The 18,258-nt window shown below is 63.1% G+C and overlaps 1 protein-coding gene across 5 annotated transcripts in view; it reads left to right on the top strand.

The window, feature by feature from the left end:
* The window catches only part of TAFA5 (TAFA chemokine like family member 5), a 157,549-nt gene that overhangs the window by 51,738 nt on the left and 87,553 nt on the right, over positions 1-18,258 (top strand). Inside the window, exon 1 of one of the 5 annotated variants that reach the window (XM_026019735.2) lies at positions 9,753-9,977. The exons of 3 other annotated variants lie outside the window; for them this stretch is intronic. In XM_026019735.2, the coding sequence (XP_025875520.1) occupies positions 9,887-9,977 (91 nt within the window). In that variant the 5' untranslated portion in view covers positions 9,753-9,886. Of the gene's footprint in view, positions 1-9,752; positions 9,978-18,258 lie in introns of those variants that run through there. One more of the 5 variants, XM_026019736.2, reaches the window with a different exon arrangement.

Here is an 18,258-nt window from a genome sequence, read left to right as displayed (position 1 = left end):
GAAGCTGGTGTTTTCTCCCGCAGACGAGGCCTTTCTGTCCTGCATGGAAGCCTTGGCCTCCTCAGGTCGTCCCGTCTGGAAGCCCTCGGGGCACGCTGGACACCTGGCTGCCGCCCACCCAGCCCCTTGGCCTTGATCACGGCAGGTGCCAGGCTGGTGGGGCGGGCAATGCCTGGGAGCAGCGTCCCTCTCCTCCAGAGGGCCGGCTCTGGGCAGCGGGTCTGCATCCCGTTCCGTCCCAAGTGCCACCCAGGCCCCTGAGGCCCATGGGAGGCACCACGGGTACACATCAGCTTCAGAGGATGGGGGCCCACCGGACACCCCCAGGGTGACCCTCCCAGGTGCATCCTCCCACCCTGAGCCGACAGGCCGTGAGCTCAGCTAGTGTGAGATGATGTGTGCGGAGCGGAGATAAGAATTTGCAAAAGGGGAGCTGGGCGACAGTGGCCAGCGTGCCAGGTAAGAGCCGTGCCCGTGCTGCGGGGGCGGTGGGTAGGGCTGGCAGAGGTGGGGGGTCAGCCGGGGGCGAGCCTACCCCTCTCTGAAGCCCCCTCCTCCGGGTGCCGCACGGCCCTGCAGAGTGGCTTACACGGGATGAGGCATAGATGGGGGCTTCCTGGCTGAGCCTGCAGAGGCGGGTGTGACCCGAGGGGCCGCGTGCCTGGGACAGGAGACGGGGCTGGTGGGGGGCGAGGGCCTGCTGGCAGCCATGGGTGCCACGTGGAGAGGCCCGGTCCCAGCCAGGGGCCGGAAGAGGTGTCACCTGTGTGTTTGTGGGGGCAGGGGGGTCAGAGAGAGCAGGCAGGGGAAAGCCCCAGACCCCAGGCCAGCAGAGGCGTGTGCTCCCCGCGTGCTGGGTGCCCGGCCTGCCTGTGCCCTGCTGTCCTGCGGTTCGGCTGACCTCAGGGACCTGGGGTGCACCCTCCCTGAGCCGGGGGCCCTTCTCTCCCCCGGTCCTCCCCGTGTGCCCCGCCACGCTCTGCCCAAGTGAGGACGTGGACCTCGGTTGCCTTGGGATGTGCGGGGCTGGCGACGGCTCAGCGCGAGCCCGGCCAGGGCCTATGCCCCTTGTGAAGACACAAACTGTGAGCACAGCCAGAGGTTCCATTCTGGGGTGAGGGCCGGGGGTGTCCCCCCAGAGCCCCCTGTGGGGTATGACGCTTCCTCTGCATACACATGGAGGGGAAAGAAGAGCCAGTGGGCGGGGGCCCCCACGTGCGACGAGCTCTGCCTGAGGAGCTGTGATCCATGCCCTGAGCATCACTGGGAGGTTTTGGGGGGGGGGGGGCACAGGGATCACCGCTGGGCCAGCAGGCAGGAGGCAGGTGGGGGGTGCCCAGCCATGCCAGGGCCTGGGGTGGGGGTCCCTTCGCCCGCCCCCCCAATGGGTGGCTGTGCCCTCAGCTGCTTTGTGTTCTCTGTGACGGGACAGTTTGGGGGAGGCTCCAGTGTGCTCAGTTCTGGGACAGGGTCACGGCCCCGGGGGGGGAGCGGTGGTCAGGAGGGAGCAGTGGCCGCGTGGCCGCGCCCGGTGACCCACAGCCCTCCGCCTCGGTCATCGGGATGAGTGCTAGTTGAATGTGACCTTCTCAAAGTCATCCTGGCAAACCTTGGCCCGAGGACACGCGTGCATTTGTACATGTGTGTGCTCGGGGGTCCTGGCTGTCCCCTTGCTGCCTGGCTGCGTTCTCAGTGGGGGGCCTGCCGAAGTGACCTGGATCAGGCCGAGTTAGCTCCGTGTCCCCACGGGGGCTGCAGCAGGTGCATTTACGCCATAGGCGTCAGCACAGGGTACGACATGGGGTTTCGGTTTCGTGCAGAGCCGCTTGTACAGCATCTCCAGTGCCCTACAGAGCACCGCCAGGGTGCCCCCGAAACGGGGCCCATGGGCGCCGCGTGTCTCCCACTCTCTGGACGGACGTTGGGCAGGGCGGGGACTGGGGCTTCCTCCCCCGGGACGCGCACCCAGCTCGAGGTGTCCCCCTGCATCCCAGCCAGCAGCCAGCACCCTGCACTTGGGCCCCTGGGGGGTGGAGCTCCCGCTGAGTCCTCGGTGCCAAACTCGGGTCCCAGCTCTTCAGAAACACGGATCGAGAGTGAGTTTCTTCTCCTTTCGATACTAAAAATAATGGCAACAAATACTGGCTTCCTGAAGTCCAGGCCAGCTGGGAAGACTCCAGATGGTGAAACAGAATTTAAGATAAAAGAGCTGGGCCCCCCTCCCGCCCCCCAGGAAGCCCACGTCGTGCGGCCAGCCTGGAGGTGCGGGGTCAGCGCACACGGCTGCGGCGCGGACTCATGAAGCAGAGTTCTGCGTGAGGATGTGTTTCGCCGCTGTTGACAAACCCGTCTTTGAAACTCGAGGCTTTAAGAAGGAGCACGGGCCCCGGGGAATTCGTGTCTTTCCTCCGAAACCCTCTGCGGTGTGGATTTCCAGAGCGGTGCGTGCGTGCACACACCCCGTTCACACCCCCGCGTACACGCAGCATGCACGCTCAGACACAAACACAGGCATACGGGCAGAGCACGTGCGCACATAGCTACGCACGGATGCACGGGTGTTCACATGCACACACCCACAAACAGTACAAACATGGGCATGCACCCACAGGACATGCGTGTAACCATCCACACGCACACCTGGGCTTGCATACAGGAGCCAGCCCCGTCCGTTGTGACAGTTTGTCTTTAGGGGGCGGCTCTTGCTCACCTGGCCCCCATCACGTTCTCCCGGAGATGGGTGTCACCCGTGTCATGTGCGGGTGGGTGCCCCCTGGCGTGCGGGTTGTGTGCACCCGCTGTATGTGTTCAGCGTGGTGCCATAGTGTGTACCTCGGGCGCTGGCACACCGTCATGTGTGCCCGGCGGGTATGTTCCGTGTCTATGGCACAGCTGCCACGTGTGCCCATTACGTGTGTCACACGTGCCTCTTTCACGTGCATGTCATGATCCTCCCCTGCATGCGGTGTGTGTGCCCAGTGTATGTGCCAGGTGGATGTCATGTGTGCCAGTGGTGTGCGTGTTCCCGTGCTCCCACAGCTGTTCCGTGCACCCCATCACGCGTGCACTGCTGTGCACGGTGTACGTGTGCCTAGCAGACCTGCCCTGCGTGCTCCCTGCACACAGGATCCACTGAACACGCTGGCCACTTCCAGATGCCGAGCCAGCCTGACCCCTGGGCTCAGGTGGCGCCAGCCAGACGCCTCTTGCGCGTCCTGCTGGCATCTGGGCTCCTGCCACAGGGCTCCTGCCGGCCGCTCATAGGCCACTCCGGGCATTCGCTTCCCTTCTGTGCGCCAGGACCTGCACCCTCCACTCCGGACTCGTGGCACCTGCTGTGCACTCGTGCCTGCCCTCACCTCCTAAGTGGCCCAGACTTGGTTCGTTGGAAACCAGACACCCGTCGGCACTCCCGGCGCCTGCAGCAGGCTTCCGGCACATTCCCCCGCCAACCTCCGGCCCTCCGCACATGTCGCTGGGCCTAGCCTCGGCTCATCGCCCAGGTCTGCCCACTTCTGACGTCTCCTCTGTCCCTTCCCACTGCTCTGGGTTACTGACGGCCGCGCGGCCTGCCTGGCCCCTCAGTAGTCCCAGAGGTCCCTTCCTAGGACTCTCGCTGTGCTGTGGCCCCCTTCATGGCCAGAGACACAGGGCTCGCCCGGGCTGTCCAGCTGTGGACCGAGAGCACCTGCCCCGAGTGTCTCATCGTTGCGAGCCCTGCTGTGGCTCAGCCAGCTCGGCCTTCCTGGGCAGCGGCCGTCTCCCTGCCCGTCCCATCCCGCTGACCCACCCATCCTCTCCCCTCGAATACACTCTGCAGGAATACAGGCGACTGCTTGATTGGGTCCAGGAGGCTCTCTCTTTGGTGGCCTCTGGGATGGCGTGTCCGTCCTTGGATGGAGCCTCCCGAGGACACTGGGAGTCCAGTTGTAATCAAGGCATCACGGTGTCGTTTTGGGCAGGACGGCCCTTCCTCAGTGGACAAGCCTGGCTCTTCTGTCCTGGCAGGTGTCCCTGCGGCTTCCATGGAAACCCCGCACTGTGCTGCCCAGGGCCAGGCCCTGCCTGTTTGTTGCATCAACTGTTCTTGTGGAAGCGGGGCCTGGGTCTCACGGTGTCATGCGAATGTGGGCCCAGCCACATGGGAGCAGTGTGGGCACCTCAGCAGAGTCTGCACCAGCCCTTGCTCTGATCCTGGGTGAGTGTGAGGCATGCAGCTCTGGGGGGCTTGGGGCTCCCCTCCCGGTGTTCCCGAGGTGGACAATGCCCTCCTGCCCCCGCCCCATCCTGGATCCAGGAAGAGGAGGAGCTACCCTCCCAGGGTGTCTGTAGGCCGTCAAGGCGATGCCGGACTTGCCCGGTGTCCCGACCTGCAGCTCCACTCCCACGCGGCCTCCTGTGCCCAAGCCCTCCCCAAGGGTGTGGCCGTCTGGGTCGGCATGCAGGCCCGAACACTGCTCCTGTCCGCTCCCGAAGCCTGCCTGCTAGCTCCCTACCTGCTGCATTTACTGCGTCTTCCTCCCTCTGAGGATGCCACCCGGACTCTCTTCCACTGAGATGACTTCTCCCCATTAACCAAGGCCAGAGTCCTGCCCCAACCACTCCTACGGCCTTTGGTGGTTGGAAAGTGCACATGCTCACACTATTTTAACAAATCCCTGCAGACGGCTATTGCACACACACACCCATGGACATGTACACCATCGTCTTATTCTCTTCAGCTACTGCAAACCGTTGCGTTATATGGATAGAACGCATGTCACGTTATCTTTGGGATAATACACTTTCTCAAATCATAGAACACCACATGGTCTGTGTGTTAAAAAATTCAAGCAGCCAATTAAGTTTTGAAATGACAAACAGGATTCTATGATTCTACCTTCCTGACCATTTCCCCAGGAGCGAAACTGAAGAGTGTACTCTTTGCCCCTTCTGGCCCTTCTGCTGTAATTTTTACTTACTTTTTTTTACCTGACCCTCTGATTTCGGGTGTCTGCTGACATTTTGCGGCTCATCGCCACGGGCTGGCACCTGCCCCCTGTGTTCCAAGCTGGGGAGGATGCACAAAGCCCACTCTCCACTTCCACTTTCCACCTAACTTCCTCTGTATAATTAAGAAAACACAAGGATTAAGAACTTCTAGTTATCTTTCTACTATAAATAATTTTCTGAGCTTTATCTACACCTTGGTTTTAAACCTTGAAAATGAAAATATGGCAGTCACGGTATTACTCCACAGATTTTATGCATATGTCACATTTGTGGTGAGCTTGGTGGAGAAAGAGGGATTTATTGCAAAGGGTTTTAGCAGTGGAAGGAGATTCTTCCATGTGTGAGGGCCTCATGCATTTGTACGCATTTTCTTTAGTTTACTGTGGTTCTGAAGAGTCAGAGAGGCTATGTTTTCTTGATCCCATATTCCCACACCCCATTTCTGGATTCCTCTGGCTGCTGGCATGTCAGCTTTTTGTTTGGGGTCTGTCACGGGTTAAACTGAACTCTCAAATGCCCTTCAGTGGTTTGCCATGTGGACAGTTGAACTGGGTATAAAATTCTGGAAGCCGTATCATTTCCCGTCAGGACTTAAAAAGCCTGCTCCCATTGCTCCCAGAAGCTGGTTTTGCTAAATGAAAAGTCATTATTAGTTGTTGGTGTTCTGTTTCTTCTGACCGATTTTGAGGGTTTCTTGCATTTCTTGGGTCTGGGCCTGCCCGGTGGATCTGCTCAGAATATGGGGCCCCTAGTATTGGATGATGTGTGTTCACTTCACGTATGTGACTTTTCCTGCTCTCTGTTCCCTTTGTTTTTCTCCTTTAGAATGCCTAGTGAGCGAAAGGTTGGCAGCCAGGATATACCTCGTGTGTGTCTCGACTTTCACCTACCTTCTCGGGGCGCTTTCCACTTGCTCTCTGTTCTGCGACATGCCTTTGCCGGTTTTTTTGCACCCCGGTTTTCAGTAATGCCCGTGCCCCTGAGCTTAAAGGTGGTTAGCACATTCATTTCCCGACTTTTTTTGCTCTCTCAGTTTCCTTTACTTCAGAGTAGCCTGAATGATGCTACTTAGAATGATTATTATGATTTCTTTCTTCCTCGAATCATTTCTGATCTCAGCCACCTCATTTCAGGTGTAGACTATCAGCGTCCTACACATTTCAGGTATAGACTATCAGCATCCTGAGTCTTCCTTCCTGTTCATGCCACTGCCTTTCTGCAGCTACCTGGCGGTCCTGCCTGCCAGGTCCTCCCTGTCTAGGAATAAAGGCTGAGGTGTGTGCAGTGACTGGTCAGTGTGGGTCACCATGGTCTTGTGAAACCCAGCAGGCTTCTTGCTTGACTGGGAGAATCTGGGTTGGGGGGTATTTTCCAGTCCTGTTTGTGCAATCTGGGGAAGCCAGTGGGACCCTTCTCAGTGCAACAGAGAAACATATAAAGTACCAAGAAAACCAATTATATCAAAACGAGTTTTATCAAATGTTGGAAAGTTGATTTTGATAGAGTAATATGTTTGCTTTATTAAAACATTATGTAAGAACGTCTGGCAGTGGGGCAACTGTAATTTGAAGTCAAGGTGAACAGAAACAGTATTTTGCAATATTTGCAAGAGCTGTAACGTGATACGAAGATTCCTAGGATTTCTGTCAGTGGCGGAATCACAGTTATACCTACACTATTGTGTTTACTGCCTCTGTGCCCACTCGAAGGTAATGCCAATCGTAAGCCAGAGACATATCACACAGAATGCAGACTTTCTCCACCCAGGGTCTTACGTCTCCAGCACTCTGGGGACCTCTCCGGGCTGGGGCCACCTTTCTCTTTGGGCAGCATTCCCCTCGCTCAAGCCTGAGCTAAATTTGTCTGACACCAGCTGTGTGTGACAGGGGAGTGGGCAACAAACCAACGCAGCACTGTGGAAATACAACCCCCTTCCAGTGAGTGTCCACTTTGTGAGCACGTGCCCATGTGCCTTGGACACGCTGCTTCCTCCTTTGGCAACACGGGCCAGTAGGGGAGGACCTGGGCATGCTTCTGGTGGCTCCAGCTTCAGGCCCTGTCCTGCAGCATCATTCCTGAATTTCTCACCCTTTCTGGCCTCCAGATTGTCCTCGTTCTTGACTCTCAACACCGTTGCAGTTTTATCAATTTTGAAAACGTCTTTCTGGTGAGAACTGGAAGTCTCTGTCCAAGGTCTGCCTTGATGCTTACCCTGCCCTTTTGAACAGACTTCCCAGTGGCACTGGGGCCTCCATCATGTGCACTATTGACCCACTCTTGTGGGTGCCAGCCACAGGGTCCCTCGATTTTCCCATTACTGCCTCTAGGGGTACAAGCTATGCCACACACATTTACTGGTAGAAGTACTTGGCGCCCAGAGGAGGAGGTGCTTTGGCTGCCACAGCAGGACTCATAGGTCCTCGTAACCTACCTGTTGCAAATAAATGCCCACGTGCTTCTCTTTATGAACTTCCTTTTCTTTAATTCTCTTTACAGAAAGATTCTCCAAATGGTTAGTTTTTAAAGTTCCCCTGGTGAATTTAAAGTATTTTTCAATTTTTCAAATTTCAAATAATATGCACCTAATTGGGAACATGGGATGTCAGAGGTGGGCTCTGTTTCCCGATTGATGTTTCTCTGGGGTCTTGGGTGTGCGTACAGAATAAGCGCCCCGGTGACCCTTAAGCCTTCTGAAGCGGACAGCTCTGCTCCACGTGAGGAATGACAGCAGTGACCTTGGTGGAGGTCAGACTGTGCACACGAGGCAGGACGGTTCCCCCAGTGATTCCCACAGGTAGGGTATTACTGGAAAGTGTCTAGGGGGTGAAGGCAGGGGAGCAGGACAGGAAACGGGGCTCCGAGAAGGGGCTGCAGAACACCAGCCCTCTCTGAGGTCCCGAGTCGCTGGCTGGGGCGAGACCAGGGCCACTTCTCCGGGTGAGGGTTGGGACTGGCACCCTCATCTCACAAGGCTTCCCAGGAGGGCAGGGGCCTTGGGGACTGATGCCCCCGGAGGTGTGGGAGGGACTCTCAGGTGGCCTCCCCTCTGATCAGGGGCTGGTACCCGAGGATCATGGGAGGCAGGCGGTGGCAAGTGGGGCACTAGTCCTGGCCTGCCCTTCTTTGTTGGATTTGGTGCCTGCATCCATGCGTCTGTGGATTTCAGTTTCCCCAAACACACAGTGAGGGCCCGGACCTACCTGACCTCTGGGAGCCCCTTCCAGGTCTGCCGGCTTTCCCTTCTTGGTACATAGATGTTTGGGAAGGAGCCGCCTTCCTGCCAGCCCTACCTTATCCTCACAAAGCCCCTCAGCCCCCCCGGGGAGGGGAGGTGTCCTTGCCGCCCAACTGTCTGGAGCAAGGCAAAGGCACAGGTTGGTGCAGAGGCTCCGGCTCCCTCCCACATCCCAGCTCTTTGCTGGGCCTTTGAATTCAATTCAGCCAAAACTGCCCAGAGAGGCCTACCTACTACAGCAGCCTCGGTGCTGGGCAGCCACCCTCAGCAGGACGCGGGTGCTCCCGGCCCGGGCACCGCAGGCGAGGCCAGTGACCAGGAGGAAGAGCGCCCCTGCCTAGACCGGACCAGGCAGGCAGGGAGGTGCCCCCGTTGCCTCCAGATTGTCGTGCACCCCACCCCCGGGTGCCGGCCTGCAGGATGTCCCCTCCCCGGCCCGGACTTGGTGTGCGTGTGTGTTTCCGGGCAGAGGTGCCGCGGGTCGGCGAGGCGAGGGCCGCCGCGAGGCCTGGGCCGGGCGCGGCGGGCCCTGGGGCTGCGCGGAGGGGAGGGGGCTGGGCGCGCTGGCGGCGGCCGCCCGCCGCGGAGGCTCTGCAGTGAGGCCCCTGCGCACCTAGGTGGAGCCCGACCCGCGGCTTCGGGCTGGACAGGCCCCGCCTGACCCGCGGGCGCGCCAGGCGGGGGCGCTGCAGGGCGGCGGGGTCCCCCGGGTCCCCTGCGCGGCCCAGTGCGCATCGGCGGCTCCGCGGACCGGGCGGAGCGCAGACGGCGGCGGGCGCGGGCCGGACTCCGGCTGGGGCGAGCGGAGCGGAGCGGAGCGGAGGGCGGGCGGGCGGGCGGCCGGGCCCCACCTGTCGGCACCGCCGCCGGCCCTGCTCGCGGCCTCGGGCCTCGTCCGACCGCAGCGGCCGCGGGGCGCGGGGCGCGGGGCGCGGGGCGCGGGGAGGCCGGTCCGTCCGGGGCCGCGCGGGCCGCGCAACTTGGACCTGGGCGGGCTGGGCCGGGCCCCGGCGGCGGCGATGCTGCGGCGGCCCCGCGCCCTGCGCGCAGCCCCGGCCCCGAGCCCGGCTCTCCGCGGCGGCGGCGGCGCGGCCCCCTGAGCCCGGGCCGGAGCGAGCGCGGCGGCGGCGGGGGCGGGGGCGGCGGGGGCGGCGGGGGCGGCGGGGGCGGCGGAGGCGGCGCCGGGGAGGGCGAGCCGGCGGCGGGGAGGGCGAGCGCGCAGGACCCCCTGCGCCGGCCGTTGCGCAATCGGCGGCCCGTCGTCCGGGCCCTGCGGGCGGCGCGGCTCCGGGGGCGGCGGCGGGGCTGATTCATGGGGCCGCGGCGGCCGCCCCCCCGCGCCCGGGCCCCCGGCGCCCCGCAGCCCGCGATGCTGGCCGAGTGGCCGGAGCGGCGGCCGCCGCGGCCCGACACTTCCCGCTAACCCCCGCCCCCGCCTCCCCGCGCCCCCCGCCCCCCGCCCCCCTGCCCGCGGGACGCGCATCGCCGCCCGGAGCGGCGCCTCCAGTCGCGGCGGCGGCGGCGGCGGCGGGCGGGGGGCGCGGGCGGGCGGCGGGGCGGCTGCACCCGGCGGGGCGCGGATGCGGCGCCTGCACCTCGGCAGCGCGGCTTCGGGGGCTCCGGGGGCTCCGGGGGCGCCGGCCGGGCGCGCACCGCGCGATGCAGCTCCCGAAGGCGCTCTGGGCGCTCGCGGGGGCCGCGCTCTGCTGCTTCCTCGTCCTGCTCCTCCACGCGCAGTTCCTCAAAGAAGGTAATTGTCCCCGCGCCGTGCCCTGGCCGCCGGGCCCGCACCATCCGCCGGCGCCCTGCGCCCCGAGCGGCCGGGTCCTGGCGCGCCTGCCCCTGCGGGCCCCCGGGAGCGGGGAGCGGGGAGCCGGGAGCGGGGAGTCGGGAGCCGCGAGCCGCGAGCCGCGAGCCGGGGCGCGCGGGCTCCGGGCCGGCCGAGGCTGCCCCGCGCCCCCGCCCGCTCCCCGCGCCGCCCGCCGGCTCCCCGCGGCCCTCGGTAGGTGGCACCCGCGCTCCACGCTGGCGGCCGGCGGGGCCGGGGCTGGGCTCCCGGAGCGAGCCGGAGCCGGGCGCGAGGCCTGCGCGCCGCCGGCCGCTCCCCACTGTGCCCGCGGGCCGGGCCGGGGACCTGCGGGCTGGGGGTGCGCTCCAGGCCCTCCCGGGCGCTCGGATCCCGGCCCTGCGACGTGGCCGGGCGCGCGGGGAGGCGGGACCGGAGGCTGCACGGTTCTTCCTGGGGACGGGGGAGCCTGTCTCCCCGATGCCGGACGCCGGACGCCGGATGCCGGAGCGGTCGGGTGGGGTGGGCACCCCTGCAAACTTCCCGGCCGGGAGCAGGGCTCTCCTGGAGCTCCGTCCTGCCGCAGCCTGGGCTCAGCCTGGCGGCACTCGCGACCCCGGCGGCACCCACTGCCCCCACGGCTGTCTGTCGGGTGCCCTTGCCCTCAGGCACCCTGCCACCCACCGGTGCTGCCCGGCGCTCCCCGCTGGCCGGCAGGGAAGGCGAAGCTTAGGAGGGAGCTGGTGTGGCTGGGAAATGCCGGCGGATCCTCATTAGCTCTGGGTTCCTACAAAGGAAGGATTTGCAACATTCAGCTGCTTCCCTGCCTAATTAATGAGCTGCTGCTGGCTTCCCAGGGAAGCAGGTAGGTGCGGGAGGCCAGCCCCAGGCCGGGTGACCTCCCCCCAGCGGCCCCACGTCCGTTCCTCTCCCTTGGGTTTGGGTCCAGGCCCCGAAGGGAGAGGTGGCCGTCCCAGGGGTTTGCTGCAGGCCTGCCCTGCCCTGCGGGGGCCTGATGCGTCGCCCCCCGCGGGTGGAGGCCAGCTCCCCCCAACACTGGCTACCTGACCTGCATCAGAAGTGGGTGGTTCTGCCTTGGGCTGGTCCAGCCAGGCTGGCACGACTCCAGAGGGCCGTTCTCAGCTGTGTCCTCCCCCAGAGGATCCGAGGACCCACCAGGTGGCCAGAGGCCCCCCTGGGCAGCTGAGCCTTGTTCAGGTGTTATGCCCTTTACTTTTCTTTCCCTTTTTTTGGGTGGGGAGGGGATTCGTTTTGGAGAGGGAACGCGTGCTAAAGTTTCACTGCGTCTCTCCAAGGTCGCAAGTGCCCGTCTGCGTGGGGAGTTTGTGTGATGGAGGGAATCGTCCCTGGTTCTGAAGCTGTGACTTAGTAAGCGACTAAAGCCACTGGCTGCTCTGATGGAGTGTGGCTGAACGATTCCCTCCCGCATGCCCCACGGGAGCTGACCGGTCCCCGTCCCTTCGGAGGACGGTGCCATCCTCCTGAGGCCTCAAGCCTTAAGGATGGTTTCTTTTGGTCAAGGGGCAAGAGCTTCTATCCTTGGGTTCAAAGATGCTGCGTGCGGGGCAGGTCAACATTTGAGCAAATTACCGGGCTCAGGAGTGAAGTATTTTTGAGGGCCGGTTATTGAGAGTCCTTTGCAGAAGATCTCGGCGTTTACTTTGAAGCAGACACATACATGTCAATGTTCTAGAAGGCGGTGTAGGAATGGGGGCGGGGCAGGACACGGGGCCGTGGAGCAGGTGCGAGCTCCGATGCCACCGAATCCTTTAGCCAGACTGGAAGTCCGGTGTTTGCCTGCACAGCACCCCCCAGGGGTCCTGGAAGTCCCGTTAGTCGGCCTGGAAACGGTGGTTCTCGCCGCCTGGGGGTGGCCCAGCAGCATCCCTGTCCTTTGACCTGTCCCTTTCGTCCCCTTGGCGGGGCCCACCCTCGTTGCACGGGAGACGCAAGCTGCAGGCGCCGGGCCGCTTTGCTCCGGGAGCGTGCTGGTCAGTGGGAGGGAGGTGGCGAGGCGGGCCGGCAGGCAGCTGGGGCTCGTCATCCGCAGATGAGCGGGAAAGAGTTGTTTCAATAGCCATTTCCATGAATCTGGTGTTTCAGGGATGAAGAATGGGGGACGCGGGGAGCCGTTTGTCCACACTTCGCCTTTTGTGCGGACATGCAGGTCACCCTGTGGCTGGTCGGTCCCCCTCTGGCCAGTCCGCCTCCCACTGTTTGGGAAGATGAATAGGGCTGTGACTGGGGAGGGACGTGCATTGTGATTCCCTAATTGCAGCCCTGGCTGGCCCAGCCTTTGTAGGAGCGGGCCTGGCTTGGGCAGCTGGAGAGAGCCCCTGGCTGTGGCCGTGGCCGTGGCCGGGGCGTGGGAGGCCGGGGCGCACCGGGGCCCCTACAGCACCTTCCCTGCTCGCTCCTCGGGACACCTGGACCCTGCCCTGGGATGCAGGAGGCCCCGTGTTCGGCTCCTGAACGCAGCGTGCAAATGTACGTTTGGGGATCCTGGGACCTGGTTCAAAGCACAGCCGCGTACTTAGGGGGCCGAGCGCCTCTGCGATGGCGAGCCAGGCCCTGGGCGGAGGAGGGCCGCTGCTGCTTTCTCCCCTTAGCTCCGCTCGCTCCTCTTTCAGGGACTTTAATAGATCTTTCTCCCGTCTTTCATTCATTCGCTTGACAGATTACGGCCCTGCCCGCAGATTAACGGCTTTTGTATTGATGTGAAGATGAACAAAACCAGTAAGGAGCGGCAGGGAGATGTGAGCGCTGACCCCTTGCCGGGCCGGCCCCTTGGGCGGCGAGGTTTGGGGGCTTGGGGTTGCGCAGGAGACGAGGCAGGAGCAGAGCCGGGAAGTGCGAGTGAGAGGGAGACCCCGGATTTGTGTCTGTAACAGGGACAGGAGGTAGAGGTCCCTGTCTGTAAGTCCTTCCGGCGGCAGGGGCGTGCCTGAGATGGGTGAGCCCCGCGTCTGCAGCTGGGCACTCGCCGTGGCCCGCGGGGCCTGGGCAGCCGCTCTGGGGCACGCGCCGCGTGATCAAGTCAACACGACTCAACATTCACACGCGGGGTTAGCTGCTTGCTGTGAACCCAAGGCCGGTGGGGGAGGGGCAGCATGCTTGACCCCGTCGAGTCCCCGGGTGGCCTTCCGTTAATGGACGTGGCTCTGTGCGCGGATCACTAATTGCTGTCCTGGTCACAAGAGTAGCCGCCAGCACGGAGCGTTCCCGTGTTTGTCACAGCCGGCAGCTAATTTTAAACAACAGAGAATTTAGGGCCAACGGCACCTTTTCTAACGTATGATTCCATCGGAAATATTGATTCAATCAAAAAAAAAATGAAAACAAAAATCTTCCCGGTTAGAGCACGTGTGCACCCCCGAGGTCTGAGCGGGTTGGTGAGGGTGTGGTGGTCCTGGGAGCTCCGGGCCGGGCGCCGTGCCCCGTGCCTTTGGGGTGTCACACACAGGTGTGTGTGCACACGCACACGGGAGGTCCCAGCCCTGGGCTCTCCCAGTGGGCCCATGACCTCAACCCCACCGAGGCCTGGCGACTTCTCCCTGCACGGGGAGCACAGTCCTGGGGGGGCCCGGCAAGTGCGAGTGGCTGCGGGGAGGTGGTGGGATCGAAAGGCCCAAGGAATAACCGGCTCCTTTATCATTTACTACCATTCCTCGTGTGACAGAGAATCTAAATAAAACCCACACTCACCTTAACGGGAGGCTGGGCGCAGAGTGTCTGACAGCCGTGAAAGTTAACACATAAAAGGACCGGAAATGGAGGTGACTTTTCAGACGTGATGTGGCTCAGTCCTGCTGTGGGCAGTGGGAGCAGCCTGCGGAGGCCCCTGGGGAGGTGGGCGCGCTGCCTGGGGCCCGTGGAGCCCGCGGCGTTGGGGTCACACACACGGGGTGGGGGGGGACCGAGCTGACGCTGCCCCCCCGCAGCAGCCCTGGGAACAGGCCTTGGCCTCGCTTGGTGGGAGAGCTGCGCAGAGGGCAGCAGGACCCCTCCCGGGGCTGCATATCCGCGTTTACGCCCGTGTCTGGGGGGCAGGCCCCCAAGCAGTGTGGGGACCCCAGGAGTGGAGAGGCCATGGGGCGGCCACAGCCCCTCCCTCAGCGGTGTAACAAGGACTGATGAGTGATGTGGGGTTGGATGACTCGAAGGTTCCCCGGGCTTGTGTGTAACGCCCTTTGGCGCGTGGAATCGGTGACGTGCGTCGTGAACCAGGTTTGAGGCACAGCTGCGGACGTGGGGGCCGAGCGCCTGGGTGGTGACGCCAGGACCCAGGCAGGGGCCGCCACTCCTTCCTCTCCATCATGTAGAGAGAAAAAGTGTACAAACACGCGTGACGTGTGTGAAGGGAGTCCTGACACAGACATGCACGCGGGTGCGTCTGCCCCTGACGTGGGGCTGCTCGTCACACACGTGTTCTAGTGAATGGATTCGGGGTGTGTTTTGGGTGGACATTAGTGACTCCCGTGGCTGCCCTGCTGCAGGGTGCACGGCCTGCCGTTTGGGAGCTCTTCCCGTGCGGAGGCCAGACCCGTCCCTTGGCCCCCCCCACCCTGGGTGTGTGCGGCACAGCCTCAGCCCTGCTCACACGTACGCTCTCTCGCACACACATTCGTGCACACATGGACGGACGTGCACACGGCCCCTCTGCCTGCAGCCTCTCAGCCCGACGAGGGGCGTGGAAGGGGAGGCCTCTGCGTTTTCCCTCCCTTACGCCTGACATTGTGTGTGGCCGAGCGTCTCCAGAAGGTTCCACGCCTTGAGTGGCCACGTTCCATCCTGTGGAAGGGGTGTTTTCAGAGTGAGGCCCAGCGAGGTCACAGAGGTCAGCAGGACGGGCACCGCGTGTGTGCTCACGTTGCCCTTTTCTCTGCAAGGACCCACCCGTCCCCTTGCACGCCTGCACACTTACTCTCTTCACACGTCTTGGATGCCTTCGTGCAGACCCGAGCCATGGCTCACACACGCTTGTGCAGATGGCCTTTGGGATGCGGAAGCCAGACTGGCATGGTGCCAGGCGCGTCCCCGGCCGGCAGGATGGGAAGGCAGAGAAGCTGAAGCTTTGGGCGGCTGCATCGGGTCCTTGGCAGATGGGTGTCTAACCCTGTGCCGGGTGCCTGGCGGCTGTGCTCCTTCTGGGCTCGGTTCACCAACATGCATGGGCAGACGACCCCAGGGTTACATCAGCCGGACGGGATGGTGCTCGGGGTGGTGGCGAGGGGCTCAGGGCTCTGGGGGCAGACGCCAAGCCGAAGAGGATGCGGGATGCCAGCTGATCTGGTCGGTGCGCAGCCGCTCACGGCATCCCTGCTGAGTGCACCCCACTCCCTGCCCGACTGAGCGCCAGCCTACGCTCCCAGCTGCTCCCAGCCTGGGAGGCCTTCCCGGGGTCCTGGCTTCCAGGGCGGCCCGTGCGGGATGGCCAGGCTCCCCGCCCTTCCGGGGGCGCTGACGGCCAGGCCATGGTGCGCCCTCCCCAGACAGATCGACAGGCCTCCAGGACGGGCATCCCCATGGGAAGGAAGCAGCAGGACCAGCAGACGGGGTAGGGGGGAAGGTGGCTGAGGGGGGTGGTAGGCCCGATCCACCTGCTTTTTCAGGAGGTTCCTTAGTTACCAAGTGTTCGGGGACCCTGGTGACATCCCCCCGCAGATGCTGTTGAGCGAGGCGGCCCACGGCTGCGGGCAGGGAGGGAGGGTAACGGGTGTCATGGAGCTGGGCCTGGGCTGAGAGGGAGGCCCTTGCCATGGACACACCCAGGTTCCCGACAAGCCGGCAAGAAGCCCAGGGACAGGCCGTCCCCATGCTGGGGGGCGGGGGGCACCTCTCTGGACGGAGAGGTGGGGAGGAGGGTGAGCATCTCCCCCGGAAGTCCTGGCTGCACTGGATCGCTCTGCTTTCCCCCGTCCACACTGCCCGCGCGATTTGCCTCCCCGAGCCCAGGGAAGACGTCGGGCGGGGGTGCACGGATTGCTTCCCCGTCGTGGGGTGTCCTTGAGGCCACCGTGACCGTCTGTGCCTGCCACGCTCAGCTGTGTGACCTGACAGTGTCCACGGCCTGACGGTGCCCACGGCCACTCCCCGGTGATCCCCAAGGGCATGGGATACTTTTGTCCAAACAGATTTGTGGGAAGTGGTGGTGGAGGTCCCCCTCCGTGCCCTGCACCTCCTCCTCACGGCCGAGAGGTCTGAGGACTCCTGATGTCCTGTGTGTCGCACACTCGGGCCATCGCCTGGGGAGCCCCGCGAGGGGCGTCGTGGTGGAGCTCTCGGTGAACTGACACGCGTCCCTTGAGCGCCCCGCCTGGGCTATGTGGGCACGTGCGCAGGGGCATCCCAGGACCCACCTCCCGTGGGGCTGCCCAGAGCTGCCGTGGTCATGCAGTGTCAAGGGGCCGGCCGCTGTGTCACCCGAGCAGTGGTATGTGCGGTTCCCCTGCGCCTAGGGGCTCGTCGAGTCACTTTGCTCTTGTCTGCTTCTCCCTGAATGGCGGAGATGGAGGCCGGCTGCAGGGGGAGGGCCGGGAGCGGAAGCAAAGGACATGCCCCCGGATTTGACTCTCAAGCCTGGGGTGCCAGACGTCCCCACGCCCATAGGGCTCATCTGTCCCGAAGCCCCCGAGTCGTGGCGGAAGGATGAGCGCTGCGGATGCTGGGGCTGCTACCCTCCCGCCCGCTTGCCCCAGTTGCGCCCCGCCCTGTCCTCCTCTCTTCCTGTTCTGAACTTTTGGAAACAGACCAGGCTCTGCTGGGTCTCAAGCTCAGCGCCCCGCTCGTGGAGCTGCGTCCACCCCCAGCTCACGGCCCCTCAGATCCGCAGAGGGGAGGCCCTTGCTCCCAGCTGGGCCTGGGCTGAGGCCCCAGGGATGCCGGCGCTGCATGCTGCATGCGGGGGGTTGCTTTCCTTTTCTGCATGGGAAGGCCAAGGCGAGGTGTGCAGCGCCCCTGCAGGAAGAGGGCCCTGGCCGTCTGGGACAGGTGGTGTCATCTTCAAGGCCGTCCGCCTGCCCTCTGGGGAGGCCATGGGGTTAGAGCTCCCTGGATGCCAGGGACCCGGGCCGGGGCCTCAGTCTCCCGGTGACAGCAGGACCTGCAGCTGGATGTGCCCAGGGGGGTCCCTCTGCCCTGCCCCTGCCCTGCCTGCCGGTGCCCCCAGCATGTGTGGGGTGGGTCCTAGTGAGTGTCCGTCTGGGGTGCTGCCCGAGGACCCTGCGGGAATACTGTCCCCGCACTGTTCCTGTCCACACTCACCCCTGTGGGTTCTAACCCACGTCTATTTAGAGGCTGTTCTTACTTTATTTATTTATTTATTTATTTATTTATTTATTTATTTATTGTTCTCACTTTAAAATGCACGTTCTTTGGCTTGGTCGGTCGAGCTTCTGACTCTCGATCTCAGCTCAGGTCAGGATCTCTGGGTCATGAGTTCGAGCGCCGTGTTGAGGCTTAAAAAAAAAACAACGTTTTTTTAAAAAATAAATAAAACCTGCCACACAGAAGGCAGGTTTTATTAACTCGTGACGTGTCTTCTCCAACTACCACGGCAATGAGCCAGGCCCTCTGAGTTACTGCACTACGAGCGGAGCCCAGGCCTGCACGTCAGTAGCTCTGCCCCGAGGACTTCAGGGTGTGTTCGGTGCTCTGACCTCGGGGGCAGCCGCAGCACCCCGCTCCCAGGACTGTTGCCTCCATGACAGTTTTGATAGGCGTGCGCCGAGCACACACCCAGCGCCTGCTGTATGCCGGGCAAGGCTCTGTGCTGGGGAGCCAGTGGCCCCAGGGGGAGAGGTGGGGCCGGAGCTCAAGTGTGTGCACGTGTGAGAAATGCACATGTGGGGCCCCCCAAACGTGTGTGCCCAGAGCATGTGAATGCAGCCGTGTTTGGAGATGGGGTCTTCGCAGAGGTCGTTTAACTAAGGATTTGGAGACAGGGTCACCCTGGATCATTCTGGGTGAGGGTCCACCCTAATCCCATAACAGGTGTCCTTAGGAGAGAAGAGCCGGGGGTGCAGGGGGGTGACACGGCCACCAGGAGCGGAAACAGGCAGGAAGGAGCCTCCGGAGGAAGCGGGGCCCTGCTCCCTGCACAGGGACCTCTGGCCTGCAGGCCCCCCAGAGGGTGGATTCCTGTTGCTTGAACCGTGTGTTTGTGGTGACGTGTTAGGGCAGGTGGTGGAGGGAGCACATGGCCGGGGAGTCACGTGCATGTGCC

Source organism: Vulpes vulpes, chromosome 16 (genome assembly GCF_048418805.1).
Source record: "Vulpes vulpes isolate BD-2025 chromosome 16, VulVul3, whole genome shotgun sequence".
NCBI lineage: Eukaryota > Metazoa > Chordata > Mammalia > Carnivora > Canidae > Vulpes > Vulpes vulpes.
Note: the sequence above shows the minus strand (reverse complement) of the source record. Positions and strands in the feature narration are given on the sequence as shown.